The 21963-nt window shown below is 35.9% G+C and overlaps 1 protein-coding gene across 7 annotated transcripts in view; it reads right to left on the bottom strand.

The window, feature by feature from the left end:
- STK33 (serine/threonine kinase 33) overlaps positions 1-21963 on the bottom strand; it is a 68533-nt gene that overhangs the window by 37455 nt on the left and 9115 nt on the right. For 4 of the 7 annotated variants that reach the window (XM_087921068.1, XM_087921065.1, XM_087921067.1 and 1 more), the window contains exon 2: positions 11464-11528. In XM_087921068.1, the coding sequence (XP_087777194.1) occupies positions 11464-11472 (9 nt within the window). In that variant the 5' untranslated portion in view covers positions 11473-11528. Of the gene's footprint in view, positions 1-422; positions 561-11463; positions 11529-21963 lie in introns of those variants that run through there. The other 3 variants (XM_026706458.2, XM_087921066.1, XM_087921069.1) reach the window with 2 other exon arrangements.

Here is a 21963-nt window from a genome sequence, read left to right on the forward strand (position 1 = left end):
AATGGTCATAGCTACTGCACCATTCCTATACCAAGCTCTTGGCTGATATCACCCAAATCCAGGTAGGTAGTTAACCAAAAAGAGAAATTTCAACTTCATGCCCAATCATGTTTTGTAATAAAAGCCAGGTCAGCCTTCTCAACCATGATTAAATCACAGATGAGTCTTTATTGCAGACTGCCCTGGTATTTAGCAGCAGTAGGTTTGGAAATGAGATTGAATACAGGAGGCCAGAACCAGTATAATACATAAAGGGCATTTTTCTCAAGTATGGCCTACCCCTCTCTCACCCCACCCATAATCAGAGTGATGTTGCAGCCTGTCCCTAACTCCCTGCAAATCTCCTCCTCCATGTTACCCAAGAGATAACCATCCATTATTAGAAAAGAAGTAGTTAATGTAATGTAAAAGAAATATCTTACCTCATAAAGTGAGGCCCATGATGAAATGGGCAATATTGTCATGGAAAGGAATAGTAGCAATACTGGATAGATAGAAATCACTGAATGCCACTGAATGACAAAAGTACAGATTTGATCCCTTTAATGTTCATGAGCTATCTAAAAAGACAATAAAATCACAAGAAATCAAAACTAAGTTATGAATAATTAAAGATGTGTTTGATATGGATATATCAGTTGGTAGAACTTGAAATCTTGGATAACATTTGAAATCCTGTCTTTGGATCTCATTTCATTTTATTCAAGACAATGCTTGTCAGACCATATGTAATTCTATTTGTTTTGAAAACATAGTTCTTTAGCGCTTCATTCTATACCACGAATTGCTTGTCTTGAAGGTGAGTCATGGGTCTTGGCAAGTTCAGCATCCCCTGTAGGTCCCAAAACAGTTTTTAAACCCTAAATTACTGAAAGATTGAAGTTACTAAATAAAGTTCATAGACACTCCATAATACATCATGACTCTATTAGTATAATCAATATACAGTGTAATGGCAATTCAGTTTTAAAGCAACAAATTAAACTTTGCTGCTGCAGAACCAAAGAGATCAGTCTTTCTGTTTCAATACTGGAAAGAATTTAAGAAATGAATTTGTAACCTCAATCCAACAGTTTAAATCTGAATAATTTTTTTCTAACAAAGCTATATTCCAAGCCCAAAGAACCAAACATTCTTAATAGACTAAAACTTTTGGCAAATAATTTAAAACATGTTAAACACAATTCTCTATTCAAAATCACATTAATAATAATTTGAATATCAACACAAAATGAGACTACAGTATTAGCAAGCAAGCCCAAATCACATGTATCAAAGTCCCCTCTTGCAGAAAAGCCTTCTAATCTATGTGCTGAGGTTTCCAATAAATTCGAGTTAGTCTTAAATTCATGCAAGACATGTTTATCATTTTTACATGAACATGCTGAGTTATTAAAAGTAGATATTCTAATATTTCATTCTCTATTTCATGCAAATGGTCATTGTCTGTCTTAGCAATACTTATAGTATTTAAAACACAACATCAGCAGGCCTAGGATTTTCCAAACTATTTCTAATGCAAGTCATTTAGGAAAATTCAGAAGTGAAATATGTTTTAATTGAATATATTGACGTTTGACAGCTTTATGCAGATTTTAGTCCCCCTCCTCCTTTTTTGCTTCTCCGGTTTTCATTTGTAAGGAAAACAAATAGAATCATTTATTATGTAAGGGAAAAAAGTTATTCCACACTTTAAACTTTATTCACTCAACACTTAATATAACGTACAGGATACACCAAGCACAACACAAAAATTAATTGTTCCTGACATATGATACAGTCATTTATTTAATGGACAACTGTGCAACCACACAGGTGCCAAGAAATAATTAACTTAAAGAACCTCTTAAACTTTTTAAAGTTAACAAACCATGTCAAATGGTCATTCTTTTGCCTTCCTTGTTTCATAATTCATTTGAAAGCATTCCTAACATACCAAAAAAGACCAAGGCAACATAATTAAACATAAGACTGATAATAAACAAAAGTAGGGGGAAACTTTATTATTCTTTCTAAATTGACAAAAGCTTTCAATACTCAAAATGAAAATAACGGAAATCTTTATAAGGCCCATTAAGTTAGTCTTGAATACTATAGGAAGTCCATTGTGAGCTAAAGAATTAGTGTCGTGTTATTCATCCCTAAAAGCAATAATTGCATATTAATAAAATAGCTCAAGCCAATACGGTGTAATTGTAGCTTTATTTATACAAAGAAAACTAAAAGCCTTTCATTATATACTGCTCAAAAAAATAAAGGGAACACAAAAAGAAGACATCCTAGATCTGAATGAATGAAATATTCTTATTAAATACTTTGTTCATTACATAGTTGAATGTGCTGACAACAAATCACACAAAAATTATCAATGGAAATCAAATTTAGCAACCCATGGAGGTCTGGATTTGGAGTTACACTCAAAATTAAAGTGGAAAAAAACACTACAGGCTAATCCAACTTTGATGTAATGTCCTTAAAACAAGTCAAAATGAGGCTCAGTGTGTGTGGCCTCCATGTGCCTGTACGACCTCCCTACAATGCCTGGGCATGCTCCTGATGAGGTGGCGGATAGTCTCCTGAGGGATGTCCTCCCACACCTGGACTAAAGCATCCCCCAACTCCTGAACAGTCTGTGGTGCAACGTGGTGGTGGATGGAGTGAGATGTCCCAGATGTGCTCAATTGGATTCAGGTCTGGGTAACATCCATAGCATCAATGCCTTCATCTTGCAGGAACTGCTGACGTACTCCAGTCACATGAGGTCTAGCACTGTCTTGCATTAGGAGGAACCCAAGGCCAACCGCACCAGCATATGGTCTCGCAAGGGGTCTGAGGATCTCATCTCAGTACCTAATGGCAGCCAGGCTACCTCTGGCGAGCACATGGAGGGCTGTGTGACCCCCCCAAGAAATGCCACCCCACATCATTACTGACCCACTGCCAAACCGGTCATGCTGGAGGATGTTGCAGGCAGCAGAACGTTCTCCACGGCGTCTCCAGACCCTGTCACGTCTGTCACATGTGCTCAGTGTGAACCTGCTTTCATCTGTGAAGAGCACAGGGTGCCAGTGACGAATTTGCCAATCTTGATGTTCTCTGGCAAATGCCAAATGTCCTGCACAGTGTTGGGTTGTAAGCACAACCCCCACCTGTGGACTTCGGGCCCTCATACCACCCTCATGGAGTCTGTTTCTGACCATTTGAGCAGCTACATGCACATTTGTGGCCTGCTGAAGGTTATTTTGCAGGACTTTGACAGTGCTCCTCCTGTCCCTCCTTGCACAAAGGCGGAGGTAGCGGTCCTGACGCTAGGTTGTTGCCCTCCTACAGCCTCCTCCATGTCTCCTGATGTACTGGCCTGTCTTCTGGTAGCACCTCCATGCTCTGGACACTACTACACTGACAGACACAGCAAACCTTCTTGCCATAGCTCGCACTGATGTGCCATCCTGGATAAGCTGCACTACCTGAGTCACTTGTGTGGGTTGTAGACTCCGTCTCCGTACCACTAGAGTGAAAGCACAGCTAGCATTCAAAAGTGACCAAACCATCAGCCAGAAAGCATAGGAACTGAGAAGTGGTCTGTGGTCACCACCTGCAGAACCACTCCTTCATTGGGGATGTCTTGCTAACTGCCTATGCTTTCCACCTGTTGTCTATTCCATTTGCACAACAGCATGTGAAATTGATTGTCAATCAGTGTTGCTACCTAAGTGGACAGTTTGATTTCACAGAAGTGTGATTGACTTGGAGTTACATTGTGCTGTTTAAGTGTTCCCTTTATTTTTTTGAGCAGTGTATATATGAAGCAGTCTTCGTCTATTTAAATGTTGTATTTAGGAATATTTTGGGCTTGTGGTTATAGGCTAAAGGCATAATTGATACAATTGTATTATGAGACAGGTAACATTTGTTCAAGTTATATACTTGAAATTTTATCAAAATATGTATAGTCAAAATTTCTCCATTGACATTAAATTATTTTATTTCTGCTCATTAATACTAATTCATAAAAAATGTAATCCCTCCTTCAAATTTTTCACCAGGATAATACAGACTACATCATTATCTGAATGGTGGTACGAAATTTTCTAACATGTTCTAAAAAGGCATTCTTTTGTCGTCATTGTCATCATCCCCTCACGTCCAGCCCATATTGAAATGTGAAGAATGTGAAAATAATGTGTTTAGTCCTCTCTGCTGGCTTCCATCAAAAGCAAAGAGCCCTGATCAGAAGAGCAGAAGAGCAATGATTCCATGGGTTGATCCTAACGAATGTAGAGAGCAGAGGGAATGGCTTTGAAGGGCAAGAGAAGCGGGGGGCCCACCAAGACAACAGTCTGATAAAAGAGTTTGGGACAGGACTGAAAACTCAGTCCTGTCCCAAACTCCCTTCCTAGTTCTCACAAAGATAAAAGGAGGAGAGAAAAGCACATACAGAGTTGCAAGTTTTTGTTACAATAAAAGTAGTACTGGCTTACAGAACATTGAATGCCTAGTTTGATCTACCTTGAAAGGCTGACAGAAAATATATCCAATTCATAGCCCTTTTATCCCTCTCTAGATGACTACAGTAGAAAGTATGAGCTGAATCAGAATTAGCAAGACTGTTCCTAATATAGCCCAACACAATACCATACTGGGCTTTATAGGTAATAATCAATACCTTGAATTGAGTCTGGAAGCCTACTGTCATTAGCCAGTGCAGTGACTTTAAGATTGTTGGAACACTACTATGACAGGTTTCCTCAACCAGTTGAAGCCTTGTCACTGAATAAACAATTTCTATAAATATTCTGATTTTTGTTGTCATATAGATAATCTCACTCTCTATTATTACATTTCAGTTTGCTACCGCTTTCCTAGATTTAATCTGCTCTTTGTATCTCCAACACAGTGCACAAGTCTTAGGCAGTGCTTTTAAGTTTCTGTTTTCATCTCTGTGCACAACACCTTCCTGGTATGTACTTTCTAGGTGCAAGCCTGAAAAAAAGATTCCACCGTTTTAAGAAATCTACTTAAAGGAAAAGTGATTCTTTAAATAGTTATACCTTCCCTCTCTGTTTTTATTCTGAAGTATACTTATTTCTTACCTGGCACTGAAAGTTTGTGTACAGCCATTATACTGTGTATTCTTTTTGTTGCCTAGCCTTTCATTTTCTAGCTTACTTTGGTGCTCATGATCTGAAAGCACTGCCTAGATCTGAAAAACACTTGGATCTTTTCCTCTGAAATTTTTGCAGGGTATTTTATTTTCTGTTTTGGATTCCACAATAGCTTTTATAGCTTCCCATAGCTTCTCAAGTTATTTTTCACATAAGTTACACAAAGTAACTCTGTCCCTTACATTGATTTTATTGTTTGGGTATATGTCCTCCAGGTCAAATCTTGCTGGAAGACATACTTCAATTTTCTAAGTGTAATCTGTATATTTGACCTCTGTAGCTCATATCTGTTTTGTTCTGTATTTGAACTGTCCCGGCTAACTAGATTGCACTTTTGTATTATCTATTTCCAATGATGTGGTCAATATGTTTTCAATTTTCACATTATATCCACTAAATCCAATAGAAAGGATCCTGGCATTTATTGGGTTATAGATAAACATGTACCTGGGAATTTTTTTGTGAATTTACTACCATTCAATTCCTGACTCTTGATGAATGTATCTTTTCTTTTATGTACACTGAGAGCATATGTACCAGAGACAAATTCCTTGCGTGTCCAATCACACTTGGCCAATAAAAAATTCTATTCTATTCTATTCTATTCTATTCTATTCTATTCTATTCTATTCTATTCTATTCTATTCTTAAGCTCTCATGTCCTGAAGAGCATATTATACACTCATCTAATTTAAAATGCCCCCTTCTGGCAGCATTATTCACTTACTCCTAAGTTCTCTTAAAGTACTTCACTTCTATTTAACAATTTCAATTTTTTCCTGGTATACATTTCTCACATTCCTATGTATCAATTGTGTGTGTCTCTGGTTAATTCTTCTTTCAATAAAGGCACCATAAACAACCACATTTCCTTGTGATTTGGGTCTGGCGATATCATCACCGCCAGAACTACTCCAGACTTTAGTATTATTTTCCAATAACAAAGAAGGATCTTCTTGACTTGCAGATTCATAATATTGTATTTAAAATGTTTCAGCCATTTTATCCAGTTCTCTTGGCAATAAAGATTGTTGGTCTGAAGTTAACTCCAAGGTTAACTTCAGACCAACAATCAGATAAGCAATACCCCAATCAAGAAACTGCCAAAGAGCCATCAGTAAACAGCCCAACCAAAGAATGTCTAAGACCACCCCCACCTACACAGACATGCAAGACACCAGAATGTAAACTGACAGCAAACAGCACTCCTTACTAGCACTGTTGGTGTTACTTAGTTAGGGTAATGAAACATCTGCAAGAAAACAAGCAAGCTCAGGGAGCACCAAGGATCTTTCAACAATAAAGAGGTTTGCAATTGATTTTTGCAGTAATCCTTCTACGTATGTGAACAGCTCACCTCTCATTCTCTGTTGAGGATCATGCTTTGCTTCGCCTATTCCTATTTTTATTTTAATGGTAAAGATGACCTCTCACTCTGGCCTGTGTTGCTGTCAATATTTACTAAATTTCTCTGACCTCCCATCTCAAAGTGCAATCCCATAGGAAAGAAAATTCTGTTTAACAGCTAAAAATTGGAAAATGTAATTCTAGCTCAGAATTAAACACATGGTAGGGCTCAGATAGAAAATATAATTGGTTTTTTTTAAAGAAAAGGTAAAACAGTATACTCATTTAAACATCATAGTTATGCCTTAATGTCATATGAAATGGAAGGAAATGGCTGGAAAAATTAAGTAAAGAATTAAGTAGAGAAAAATACTATTTAAATATGGTACATGAAATCACAATACAAAATATAACTTTTTCTTTTGCTTATGGTATTCTATTATTTACATTGGATCATATTTTTCTTAAGTGAACATTTATGTGATATAAATTCTAGAATAAGTCCACTGAAACCAATATTCTAAGTTTAAGGAATCTCTGGCTCAGTATGATTAAAAGCAATAGAGCACATCATTTGATGATACTACTTCTCAAAAAAAGGCAATAAGCCTCAGGCACGCTATTATTTGATTACACAATTTCATTGACAGGTTGAAAAGCTTAAAAGGTAACTGAGAAATGAGCAAGATTTCATTTTCTCAAGGAAAAGGTTCATTTCCTTGTTTGAAAGGCCATCACCATGTCATTTTTTTGAATGCTTAAAAATCCTCTTCCTTTGTAATGTGAAGCCTTGCTAGACATTTTTTTTTCTAATCTTTTCATCTAAAAGATTACTAGCCAGTTATGGTTGAAGGAGGGTGGGTTTTTTTATAATACACATGATGGTTGTTTAGAGGTTTTATAATATTTATCTGCATATTTGGGGAAACCTATAATCTTACATTTATTTTTCTTATATCCCTCTTTTTTCAAGTGTATTTTTATAAAGAAATAAATCCAAAGTTCATATTCTTTATTTACAGTAGAAAAGCCCTTTTAATCAATGTGTGGTCAAACGGAGCAATAGTGCTACAAGGAAAAGGTAAGCATTGCCAATTATCTTCCCACTTTGCAACTGCTTGCATCCGCTAAAAAAATTACTCCAAAGAATCCCTCTGACTTCTTCAGCAGATTTTTAGACAGCTGAAACCTCAGAGAGGGTGGAAATAAGGAAAATAACTCTCCTTGCTCTTCTACTGACAGGTCACTAAATAGAGGTAAGCTAGTACAGGTAGCCTTCAATTTACAACAGTTCATTTAATGACCATTCAAAGTTACAACGGCAGTGAAAAAAGTGACCTATGACCGTTTTTCACACTTATGACACTGCAGTATCCCCGTGATCACGTGATCAAAATTCAGATGCTTGGAAACTGGCTCATATTTATGAGGGTTGCAATGCCTTGAGGACATGTGATCAGCTTTTGCAACCTTCTGACAAGCAAAGTCGATGGGGAAGCCAGATTCAGTTAATTGTTATTTACTTAACAATTGCAATGATTCACTTAATAACAATGGAGCAAAACTCACTTAACAAATGTTTCACTTAACAATGTAAATGTTGGGCTTAATTGTGGTCGTAAGTTGAGGACTGCCTGTAATGAAAACTAAAGCATGCAGTGCAGTGGTGGGATTCAAATTTTTTACTAACGGTTCTGTGGGCTTGGCTTGGTGGGCATGGCATGGCTTGGTGGGTGTGGCAGGGGAAGGATACTGCAAAATCTCCATTCCCTCCCCACTTCTGGGGGAAAGTTACCACCGGTTCTCTGAACTACTCAAAATTTCCTCTACCAATTCTCCAGAACTGGTCAGAACCTGTGGAACACCATCTCTGATGCAGTGTGGATGCAGTCCAGTATTTCTATATAGAAATGGAATGGAATGGAACAGAATGGAATGGATAGAGAACAGTATATAGAGTGGAATATGGAATAGACTAAACTAGAATAAATCTAGACTAGACTAGACTAGACTAAGAACAGGATAGGATAGAAAATATAGAATATAGACTAAAATCATAGGGCTGAAAGGCACTTCAAGTTCTTCTAATCCAACCCCTACCTAAGATAGGAGACCTTACACCATGTAAGAAATGGTTGTCCAATCTTTTCTTGAAAACCTCCAGTGATGGAGTACCCACAACACTGATAGACAACCTGTTCCACTGATTAAGTGTTCTTACCGTCAGGAAATTTCTCCTTAGTTCCAGGTTGAATCTCTCTTTGACTAGCTTCCACCCTTTACTTCTTGTCCTATCCTCAGGTGCTTTGGAGAAAAAGTGAACCCCATTTCCTGTGTTATCAGCCCTCTAGTACAAACTATCAGACTGCCCTCTAGACAACTATCATAACATGCCTAAACCTTCCCTTCATTGGGCTAGCCAAACCAAGTTCCTTTAACTGCACAATTTAGCTTTAAGACCCCTTATTGTTTTTGTTGTTCTTCTCTGTACTCTTTCTAGGGCCTCAGCATTGTTTTTGTATATTGGTGACCAGAATTGGATGCAATATTCCAAGCGTGGCCTCAATAGTACACTATAAAGTGATACTATCACTTCTTGTGAACTTGATGCTATCCCTTTATTGATGTAGCCCAGGACCGCATTGGCCTTTTTTGCCAGTTGGAGCACACTGCTGGCTCATATTCAAGTGGTGGTCCACTATGACACCTAGATCCCCCTCAGAGTTACTACTGCTGAGCCAGGGACTGCCTGTTTTATACATATGCCTTTGGTTTTTCCTGTCTAAGGATCAATTTATATTTATTATCCAGGATAATTATTGGCACTTGGATCCTTGGAATAGAAGTTAAACTTAAATATATAAATAATTGCAAAAACTGTTGACAAAACAAGAATATTTGAACAACACCATTCTGCCATATGAATCAGTCATTACATACTGTAAACTATTTTCACCACTTTCTATAATATGGTATGCATAAAATGAGATATTCTAAATCCTACTTTAAAAAAAAATCTCATAAATTTGGCAAACATATAGAATTTGTATTAAAAAGTAAAAACAATCAGAGTATTGGAATATTTTAGATGGAAATTATAGCCCAACACATCCAGAGGGCATCATGCTAGTAAAAGTCTACATCTGAGTTATCATATCCCCAGTTCCAGACAAATAACCATCCAGGTCAAAAAGTCATTGCTTGCCTAAAAACAAGACTTATTTACTTTAAGCTGTGTAGTAAACTCTAAATCAAAGAACTGAGCTGAAAAGATATACCGTCCCTACTGAGAAGGAATGACACAGCCTGATTCATAAATACAGTAAGGGAAGGCTCTAAGACAAAGCTGTTTGTCAATTCCAATGACAAACTGCAGTGGCCATACTTTTATCTCCATTTACAATCAATTTGGAATAAAAATACTACATTCTGGACTGCAAATCAGAAGATAAAGAACCATATGTATCTTGTTTTTTTGTACAGAACAGAAATGTACCTTTTCAAATATTTCTATTTACAGTCCTCATCTGCAACCTTGTGAAAAACAAATGTATGAAAAAAAGATAGGACTGCTCCTACTAAGAGCAGTTCCAAACTGATGTTACCAGACTTAAATCTGTGTAAGTTTATCTTTTAGCATATGCTACATTATGGTAATTTGAAGAAAAAAAACTTACTTTAAATAGATGTCCTAATCAACGTTATTTAGAATAAGCAGATTTCTGAAGACTGCAACTTGAACCTACAAATATCTAACATACACCTTCAGAAATTAAAATTAGATATACTAGTATGTGCAAGTTGTTTTCATATTAGTAGTCTACAAACTACAAAGTTTACCCACATCAATATATTTAACAGCAGAATGTAGTACCTAGGAATTGAGACGGTGAGCAATAAATTCTTAAAATAAACATGTGGATTAGATGTGCATTAGCATTTATTTAAATCATATACTGATATTCTACATGCAAATTAAAGTCAATTACTGCCATTAATGCAATTAAGAACTGTGCAAGTGGCTTTTCAGAGTAATTTGCAATAACAGTTGGAGTGGGAGCAAATCCAGATTATAGTCCTGGGGATTGATTGACTGATTATTTAATGTTTCTAAACCACCCATTTCTCTCAAAGAGAATTTAGATTTCCTACATAGAGGCATACACGGTGATCAGTGGTGGGATGCTGCCGGTTGAGATGGGTTCAGATAAACCGGTAGTTCTGACGATCAGTTGGCCCCACCCACCCGCCCCACCCTATCCTGTCCTTTATTTCCTGCTTTGTAGCTCATTTCAATCTCCAGCAGAGCTGATTTCCCCCCACCCCCCACCCCCACCCCCTTTGCTGTTCTACTTATCATTGCTGACTTGGAAGGTAAGCAGCTGAGCCTCTAAATGCTCCATTTTCAGCAAAGCGCGCGCTCATCGAACCAGTTGTTAAACTGGCAGCATCCCACCACTGACAGTGATCCTGACTTCCCTTATTCCTATTCTACTATCTCCTGTCTATAGTGGTAAAAAAAAAAGGTCTCCTATAAATTCCTCACAACTACATTTCAATTCCAAATCATAAATGGTTGTTTACTTTTTACTTTGATGTAGTCTTCAATTTGTTTCTTGGTTTAGTGGAACTTTGTTTTCTATAGAAAATTATCTGCAGTATTCTTGTTCAATTCACTATGTGTCTTTTTAGGAAGGAAAAAGCAATATAGAAAAGGTGAAATGAGATTGTCAGGAGCTGTGATTATCTTTTTCTATGAGCGGTGAGCATGAAGTTTTATTTACACAAGTACATGGACATCAATTTACTGATGTCATAAACTATCTTTATTCTTCCAAATATATGTTTTTTTCTAACAGAAAGGCCTACTTTGTTTCTAAAGAATACCCAAGGGAGACAGAACTATACATCTAGCATTTTAATTAAATTGATTAAAAATCATAATTCTTACCTGATTCATTTACATCTAATTTGCAGGACAAAAGCAGCAACATGACTTCATATCTTTCTCATTACCTATATTGTTAACAAGGAATGAAAAAACAGTTTTCTGTTATACTTAAATATAATACTGGACTTTCCAATATACTCACTGTTCCAAAATGATAAATACAAAAGGACATTTGAGAACATCCAACTTATATAGTAACATGGTCTGAGCAACCGCAAGGTTCATTGGATTTTCAATGGCTGGATGCCAAGGCTTGATAATCAGTGGAGCACATCTGGAGAAAGAAAATTCAAAAGCAAGAGACCCAAGGGAGTGGGAACAAATACTTGATTATATATGAAAGCATCCAAGAGTAACAAGGACCAAGTCTGTACAAGTAGAAGTAATTCTATAACTAGTCAACCTGCTAATTGAGGTAACAGGAACACTAAACATAAAATATATAATCTACTTAGATAAGATTGCCTTATATGATTCTTGTTGATCTTCCCACCTAATACAACTATCTTATTTGATGGACTCATCAAAAATAGGATTTTCTGAGGAAATATATTCTGTAAATTAAATTAATAACTGAATATTAGATAATATTACATATCTTAATCATTTTAGAGGACTATATAAATGAATAGCTCCATTTAATACCTAAAAATTTAACTCAAATTTAAAGGTGCTTGGAAAGAAATATATAGCTAATAAATGAATTAAAATACTGCTTAGCTAAATGGTAGGAATTATCAAAATAACTGAATTTCAAGAAAAATGCGGATTTTTTAAACATAGTTACATCAACTTTAGGCCAATGAACCATGGATTCAAATTCATAACTATACCTTTAGAAATAATTTCTGGAGAACTTTATATCAACCCTGAAGCTGACCTGGATGAAGCCATCTTGGAACTTCAGTGTTGCCAGACTGGAGCGAGGGATAGGGAGGGGGGATTAGAGATAGCTGGGCTTGTGTAATCAAAATAAAATACTTTCTTAAGACTTTATCCTGGCAACCAAGGACATTCTCACACCTGGGAGAATGGAGAAGGGAAGGGAGAAGGAAAGGAGGAGTGATGTCACCAGACCAGCGGACACTTGAGTGATTAGTCCATATAACTGATTGTTTGGGGTTGAGGGAAAAACTTGTATTTTTAACTAGGTGAAAACCAAGGGGCCCTTCAGAGTTGGTTTTCACCAGATATGTGCCAATATGATATTTCCAATAAAGCTTTTCTTTGAGGACTTCACCTGCCTCCAAGTTCTTGCTTGCAATGTATTTATCATTTGGAACTCTGACACTATATTATGTTTTATAAAATAACGTGTTTATTGAAATTAAAGTATTTCATACTTTCTCAAAGATATAGTTTTTCCCACTGTTGCTTTTTTCTGACACAAACGTTTATGTGTACTCATTACACAAATGAGCAAAGAAGTTTAATGACTAGGATAACTAATATTAAATCACTTGCTTGGATAGATGAACTAAATATTCTTGTTATATATTTACATACATTGAAGTGTTGTGGCTCCGGGCTTGGATTCAGCTCCTGTGACTGATATGAGTTCAAGTGAGGAGGTCATGGCAGAAAAATACGAGCCGGCATGGCTTAGTGATTGGACTGATAACCAGGATGAGGAGATGGACGTGACAAAGGACGACAGACCTGATGTATTAGAATTGTCAGGACCTTTGACCTCCTCTGGTTCCTTATCTGATCAACAGCCGGGAATGGCTGACAGGGAAGTTTTGAGAGTCTTCTAGTGGAGATGAGAACTTGGAAAATTTGTGGTTAAATGTAAAAAATAGAAGACGGTTGAGAAGGCAAAATCAGCTGGAGCGAATGAGGAGAGCGAGTCAGTAAATTAGCACGTTGCCTCAATGAGTATAAAAGGACACAGCTGGGCTGGTACATTTTGCCAGGAACAAAGTGACTATTTGAGTGAGGACATTACAGCAAGAAGCTCTGAGACTGGAGATTTATTGCCAGGACTGGTTTGCCGGACAGAGTAAAGATTTTTTATGCTGTGGTTTCTGCCAGCCGTTATCTTGTAAGACTTCTTTCCGTTTGATTTAATTGTGAAACGGCTGCTTTCTGTTTTGTTCGTTTGAATTTCGAAGGGGAGTCATAACATTGAAGTATCTGAAGTTTTAGCTTAAAATGTGATTAGTACATTGATCTTAGGAATATTCAGATCCATGCGTCCAAAGATTATGATTAATCTAAACTAATACATTAATAACTTTTCAGTTACATATTCCTAATAACTACTATAATAAATGTACTACCATTGAGAAAAATGTGTGTACGGTGCACACACAATAATTCTATCTATATAATTCTATGTATATGTATATAGCTATACATATGAATATGGCCGTCCTCCCCAATACAGCTTCATTCTAAATCACTCTTTACTGAAGAATATCTAAATGAGAGATCTAATTTGTATTTGCTTGTACTGCATGTGAGTTCAGGCTCACATTCACATTTAAAGAAAACAATGAAATTAGGTATCAGACTTTACTCCTATTTAAGGAATCCTGAAACAAACACAAAATTATGCTTGTTGTCCTCAGCATTCTCATACACAAAAAAACCATGGTTTCTCCCAAATTAGATGAAACTTTGAAAGATGGGGAAAGTAAAAGTGTTTCAATAAGTGAGAGAATAAACACCCTCTTTATTAGCTCAAGCAGTCCTGCTTTATCATATCTTACAATGCAACCAATCATTAAATGCCATTACCGTACTGTACATCATAAGAGGGTAACCATAATATTCATAGAAGTAACACCCAGTATCAGTTTACTGCATTCTTTCCAATATTAAATACTTTGCCTGAATGCAAGTTAGATCAGCACATGCATATTTATATTTGAGCTGAAACAACTGATAGCATTCCAACAGCAGATGTTGTTTTGTCAGTGGGAAGGATTCTTAATAAGCTGCTATCATCTTGAACAGTTCCTACATTTGCTCCTGGAATATGAAGCGTCAGAACAAATTAGAAACATACAAAATGGTGGTATGGTCTTCATATTTCATGATTCCATCTTATAGCTTTACTGTCTGTCTGAAGCTGCTGAGAGAAATTATCCTAAAGTATGAAATGGCATCATATGATGATACAGAAATCCATAAGAAGCTCAGTCCAATAAGTTGTATTCTCTGTGAGTGAATAGATCCTTTGTTAGAGAAAAAGCTCAGTTTGATATTTGGAAGACTCTCACATCTTATTTAGGGCCAATTTCATAATTGAGCCATGACTGAACTGTCAAAAATCCCTCATAATATCTTTCCTCTCTTTGGATAAAGAGTATAGTCACCATTATCTAAGTTTTAACAACATACCACCAAGGGTACAGTGCAAATAACATATTTTATGTCTAGTAGCCCTTGAATACAGCTTTAAAACATTACTACAAAAATCTAATAGTTAGAAGTTTTATTGGAAAAAATATATCTGGTCAATAAACAAATAGCTTCACTAGCTCCTGGTTCAGATACAAGCTATCCTTAATTTAAAATTTAGCTTTTCCTAACCTTTTATGGTTTTGGATATAAGTATCTGGAGACAAATCTGCTGCCATATAAATTATCAGTTATTATTAGTTTACATTTTTATTACTTATTATAATTAGTTTACATTTGCAACCTATTTATTACTTATTATTAGTTTACATTCGCAACCTATTTATTTGGGAAGCTTAATGAAGTTTACATATTGCTTTTAGCAGGTACTAATCAAATTGTGGTTAACTGTGATCGGATGAAATTTATAAATGTGTCAAAAGACATCCACTCTAATCTCAAACCTATCTTGCTCTGTTTCTAATGGTAGTCAGGTTCTTAAAAGTTTAGTTCTTTTTCAATTTACATCTGTAGCATCTGATAGTCACATGTCTATTGGCTCTGAACATGGGAATTTAATCGATCATAGGTACTTTTATCTCATGGTCATTATGTAAAATTATCCATAAAACTAATTGATCAGTGGGCTCCTGTTCCCTCACTAAGCAAAATTTCAATTTAAAAGAAATGATTCTCACTCAGCAAGTTATTTATACTTTAATAGAAATTTATTTTTTTACTTAGTGTGGTGCAAACAAAGATGTTGTGATTTGCTTGGAAACTATGGCTAATAATCCCACCTCAATAAAATGCAGGTATTTCATATTTGGCTACAGCTAATTAGCACTAGAAGTATAAAAATCACATGAACCTTAGCTTAATTCTTTTTTCATTTTTTTCAGCTTCACACCATTTTTACAAGTAACTCATTGTAAAAATAAATACAAGTAGTCCTCAATTTACCACCACAACTGAGTTCAACATTTCTGTTGCTAAATGAGACATTTGTTGAGTTTTGCCCCATTTTATGACTGTTCTTGCCACAGTTGTTAAGTGAATCACTGCAGTTGTTAAGTGAGTAACACAGTTGCTAAAGTAAATCTGGCTTCTCCATTGACTTTACTTGTCAGAAGTTCACAAAAAGAGATCACACGATCCTGGGACACTGCAAGTCATAAATACATGTTAGTTGCCAAGTGCCCAAATTTTGATCACATGACCTGGGAATGCTGCAACGGTTACAAGTGTGTAAAACAGGTTTTCAGTGTCAATGTATTTTTGAAATGTCACTAAATGAACTGTTATAAGTCAAGGACTTATGTATGTATGTAATATTGTGTTATTCCCTTTATTCTATTACTTTTCAATAAAGTTAATGTAACTGCTTTTTCAATTCCTACCAATTCCATACATGAATATTAACATAAACAGCATTGTTTGTTGTTAATTTTATTGCATAGAACCCATCCATAATTTCTCAGTAACACAGTTTCACAACTCAAACATTTTAGATTGCTGACAAACTATAATGTCCCGTCCCCCGTCCCCATTACCTAGAATATGTATGTATTACAAATGCCTATTAGATAAAATCCTTCTAGTTAACATCAAGTTTAGGATAAAAATACGACCCTCAAACTAGCTCCCAAATTATCTCAGGCGAGAGCGTGTTTAAGAAGAACACCTTTTAGCTTCAGGTATTAGGAGTTTTGGGGAGACAACCACTTTGATTACACATACACATACCCACACACATACACCCATGCCCACAAACAGAGAGAGAAAGAGACAGAGACAGACAGAGACAGAGACAGAAAGTGAAAATATAACTTGAATACTCTGTAATCAGTTACAGCTTTCATGAAAGCTTTCAGTTTTCAGAAGCATAACTATAAACCTATTTCCCTTCCAGTGAAAGAAAAACGCCTTTCCTAAAAGCAATAGACTTTTAGTCTATTGCTTTAGAATCATGATCTCCCAGGGCACCTACCAAGACTAAAATACAGCAGAAACATATTCATGGTGTCTGATTTTATGATCAAGATAATCCTGAACATAAGCAGAAGAGTGATAGTTGGCATTAAGTGATCATGGAAATTTAAGAGACACCAGTGGCTATAGCTAAACTTCATTTATTTGTACCCTAAGAGAAATATAAGCATATTGGAAAATGAAATTCTTTTAAAACTGAATTTGTAGATGGAGAAGTCTTGAGAACTGTGAATATGACTTGAGACTTGAGAACTGTTGTTAATAGATGGAAGTTGAGAATTCTCTACATGAGAATTGTACGGCTTTAAAAGCTTATTTCACATAAATAAAAGTAAAGATAATTAACAATATATTTAAAAGGGGGGGTGATGTCCCACAGTGTACGTCTATCAGGAAAAGACATGATTTCCACTTCCATACATATAACACCCATCTGCACCTCATTAGCGAATTAGGGAAGTTATTTTCATTTCCTAAGGTTAATACCAATTATTATCTAGTAATCTCATCACATTATGACAGGGGTGTCAAACTCAAGGACTACGGGCCAAATCTGGCCCATGGGGTGCTTAGATCTGGCCTGCAGGGCTGGCCTGAAAACAGCAAAGGACCAGCTCATGATGCCTCTGCTAGCAAAAAAAGAGTTGTATGCCATATGTGCCCCCTGGCTCCGCTTTTGCTGACAGAGGGTTGCAGAGGGCCGCACAGGCTGAAAATGGGGCACGGGGGAGCTGCACACAGTCCCATCCCCCACCGAGCTCCATTTTTGCTGACAGAGGGCTATCAAAAGAAACTAAAAACAAAACAAAAGGGGGAAAAAATCCCTTTTTCATTTGAACATGCAACAAGGAATAGGAAAAGAGATAGGGAAACAGGAAAGACAAAGAAAAAGAAGTAAAGATGGGAAGAAAGCAAGGAAAGAAAAATAAGGAAAAAGAAAGGAAGAAGAAAGGAGAATGAAGCGGGGAGGAAAGACTGAGAGAAGGAGGGAGGGAGGGAGGAAGGAAGGGAGGGAGGGAAGGAAGGGAGAGAAGGAAGGAAGGAAGGAAGGAAGGAAGGAAGGAAGGAAGGAAGGAAGGAAGGAAGGAAGGAAGGAAGGAAGGAAGTAAAGAAGGAAGATAGATTATGAGAGTGAGAAAGGGTCTCAGGGAAGTTCTGCCTTAGCACTTGGCCACCACAGGTGCCCCTAACACAAGTCCTATGTCAACCCACCATGGCCAGGTCCACCATGGCCAATCCCACCATGGCCATGCACCCCACCACCACTACTATCCTGTCCCTCTGAGGTCAAACACAACCCTGATGCGGCCCTCAATGAAATCGAGTTTGACACCCCTGCATTATGATAATGGTGCTATTCTATTTCTTGGCGATCTATTCATGTCCACTTTGCAGCTTTATACAATCCATCTCATTTTACTTTCTAGTTGTTTCTATTCATCTCTGTCCTCTCCTCTTTTAAATATTGTCTGACCATTTCAACTTTATCTTGAAATAAATGAGCCCACAGTTGATGCTATTCACGATCCCATTCAAAATACCCTGCCCTTTTTTTGGGAAGTCTATAACATTGACTGTATTTTCAATTGACCCACTGCATCTTCTCTACACAATCATTCCCATGCACAATCATTCAGAACACTGGTGCAAAACATTAAAACTAGACTTATGTACTGAATCAGGAATTGCACAACTCCACCACAGTAACAGATTAAAATCAAAAGGAAGATATTCAGGTCCACAAGTGAAACTATTTATTTATTTTGTGTTGTGTTGTGTTTGTTTGTTTGTTTGTTTAAAAAAAGCTACTGTAAATTTAGTTAGTTAGTTAAAGCTACTGCAAAGTTTCCAGTATATTTGCCTGTACTAATATAGAGCAGGTTCTGGGTAATTATTTAAAGAGAATAGTTTTGAAACTCTTTAAACAAATGTGTTTAAATACTTTATATTCCATTAAATTATTTCTTTTTAAGGGGAAATAAATTGAGTTTATTATCTTTCTACTTTTATCTGAAATAAACACAAATGTTGAAAGGTATGCCTTAGGTAAGAAATGTTTCTATGTTTTCAATTTGATTTAGTATCATTATGAAAAAGAAAAAGTAAAGCTAAAGATACATTGCTGACTCTAGATAGCCATATTTTGCTAGTTTTGTATTCTGCAAACTATTTAAAAGTTGCAAATTTATAAGTCACAAATTGTAGGTACTAGACATGCATTTAAAAATTTTCTAAAAAAACAACTACACATGTCTAATTATAAATATTTATAAAGCTACCCAGAGTCGGCAGTGATAAATGATATTTTGTCAGATAAGAATGTTATTATTATTATTTCCACAAGATGGCAGCCTGATCCCATTCTTTTTTGTACAAATTAAACTAACCAGGGTTTTACAGTACATTATGTGGTTGCATTCTAGCTGTTTATACTTCTGAATTTAGTGAACCATCATTTTAAATGTCCCTGAAATATATATGTCTTATGTATGTAACTGAAGTAATTCTTGCAAATCATCAGAAAATCTTTTTTTTTAATTCCCATAGAAGATGATAGGTACCTCAGTGTTTCTTAAGCCTTTATGTTCATGATGTGTAATTCCTCAGGAGAAAAAGCAACACTGCAGACTACAGTTTGAATTTCAGTAGTAGCCTCTAACTAACCTTTCTACCTTTTTAGCCCAAACTCTGTTACATTCCAGTCCATCACATGAACGTCTTTTAACATAAATTGAGTATTCTCGTAAACAAGCAGAACTACTACCAACCTAGTAATATGTATTGCATAATATTGCACACACAAAACAAATACAGTAATGACTAATAGCATCTTAGCGTTAAATCTCCATGTTTTATATTATGTCGTGACTGTAATATTGTGTTTCTTAATACTGTTACCACTTGCTGGCCTGATTTTCACATTATGTTAAACCTGACAGGCTAGTTTACGTAAAACATTAAGTGTAATGGATGGATTCATACTAATCCGTAACATAAGAAACTACACCCTGCATTATGACAATCCATTGTGTACTAATGTAGTTTGCCCTTCCCAAGCTTATAAAATCATTCCAATACATTGTGAACACTTTAAGCATTTTTTTTTTCAGATTAGGCTCTTAAATTCATAATCATAATTTTAAAAAACATTATGAGAAAGGAATTGTGCTAAACATTCTGCAAACAAATTGCTTATAAAACAAAGCCTAGATAGTCTCCTGTTAAATGGAAAAATGATCCATTGAACAAATGAGTTCACTATGCTTGTGTTTAATACAGACGTGGTTGGTTGCTAGGAGCGGTGCCTTCAACAGAATCTTTGCATTCTTGTCTAGCTAGCTTCCTGAAGTACTTGTTGTAGCATTGCTCTATTTCATATACATACATACATAAATACATACATACATACATACATATATGTTATATATATATATATATATATATATATATATATATATATATATATATATATATATATATTGTATATATATGAATATATATACGAACATAATACAGAAGCCTGATGATGGCAGATGAGATTCTGCCAAAACGTTGCTACAACTTTAGAAGCACAACTATAATGACGTGGGAAAATACCCGAACAAAGCTGCATAACATACACACACACACACACACACACACATATGTGTGTGTGTGTGTGTGTGTGTGTGTGTGTGTGTGTGTGTATGCGTATATGCGTATATGTGTATATATGTATGTATTTGTTTTCTGAGGTTTTTGCAGGTATTTGTATGTGGATCTTTGGTTATTCGGGTTTTCTCCCATGTAAAATTGGAAGTATCTAGGCGACATTTCGATGAAGTCTCATTCATCATCTTCAGGCTTGTGTCTTTGGCTTTGTGCTTCTTTAATGTGAGCTTGCAGCTGCTTCTTCCTTTTAACTGCTAGTGGGGGTGTGACTTGATTGGGTGCAGCGGTGGTCAGAAATGGCCACAAAGGAGAACTCGACCAGAAAAGAATGTGCAGGAGGAAGATAAGAAGTGAAAGTTTTGGCTGACTGGGTTAAATTGTAAAAGCAACAACTAAGGTACCCTAGAATTTAAATTTACAAAAAATAACATCGCTCCCAAAGAAGAGTCGGAAGCAGTGAAGGAAAGTGAAAAGGGAAAGGTTTGGCTTTTTTTTCTTTTCTCTCCTTCCCTATAGGGGAGTTAAATAAGAAATCAGAAAAATCCACTTTGACATCAATAGGCAATTAAGCTGAAAATAAAACAAAATGCCAAAGGGATAATAAAGATTTCTGGACATTAAAAACTTTCTTTTTCATAAGTAGGAAGGGAGAGAAAAAGAATAAGGGCAGGATCTAGAAGAGGGAGGAGACTGCCTGGAATTAAAAAGAATCTAAAATAAAACTTCAGTAAGACTTCTAAAAGATGCATTTTAACTGAAACTTTGCAACTAAATAGTAATCACAGGAAGAGAAAGTGAAAAAAAGAGCAAAAAAGAAACAGCTTGCGTGTATTTGGATTATTTGGTGATCTTTGGATTCTTGGTTATTATATTTGAATGATTAAAATCAATCGGGTGGTTGTTTAAAAATTTATACAATGGCATCACTTCTGGATGAATTGAAAATGGAACTTAAAAAGTACAAAGAAGATGCACAAGAAAGGAATGGTTCTTTTGGCTTTGTTTTTCAATTCTTAGAAATGGAGATATGGAACTATGAGAAACAACAAGAAACGACTGCAAAACAAGAAGACTGGGACAAAGAAGAAGCCATCTTTAATGAACAAGCAATTTTATGTGGGGAAGAAAAAGGAAAGGGGGGAAAGAGAATGGAGAATTTAAGACTTAAAAAAACAACTAAAGAAAAGAAAAATAATTTGAAAAATAAGTATAATATTGGAAAGCAACAGAAAAGGGGAATACAGAAGAGAGAAATAGAGGTAGAGAGACAAGGGGGTAAAAAGGGGAGAGAGAAGAAGAGAGGGAAGAAGGAAAGGAAAAGAACTTATAAAGGACCGGAGCAAGATATCGCGAAACATGACCTATTTAGAAATAATGGGTGAAAATCTAACTGAAAAGGGGATTCTGTAAAGGTACATAAGATTGTATTGTTATATTAGTAATAGAAATAACTTTAGAAAATTGGAAACAACGTATGATTAAAATGAGGGATAAAATAGTGTAATTTAG

This window comes from Pseudonaja textilis, chromosome 1 (genome assembly GCF_049901715.1).
Source record: "Pseudonaja textilis isolate UNSWEBS1 chromosome 1, rPseTex1.2, whole genome shotgun sequence".
In the NCBI taxonomy this organism is placed as follows: domain Eukaryota; kingdom Metazoa; phylum Chordata; class Lepidosauria; order Squamata; family Elapidae; genus Pseudonaja; species Pseudonaja textilis.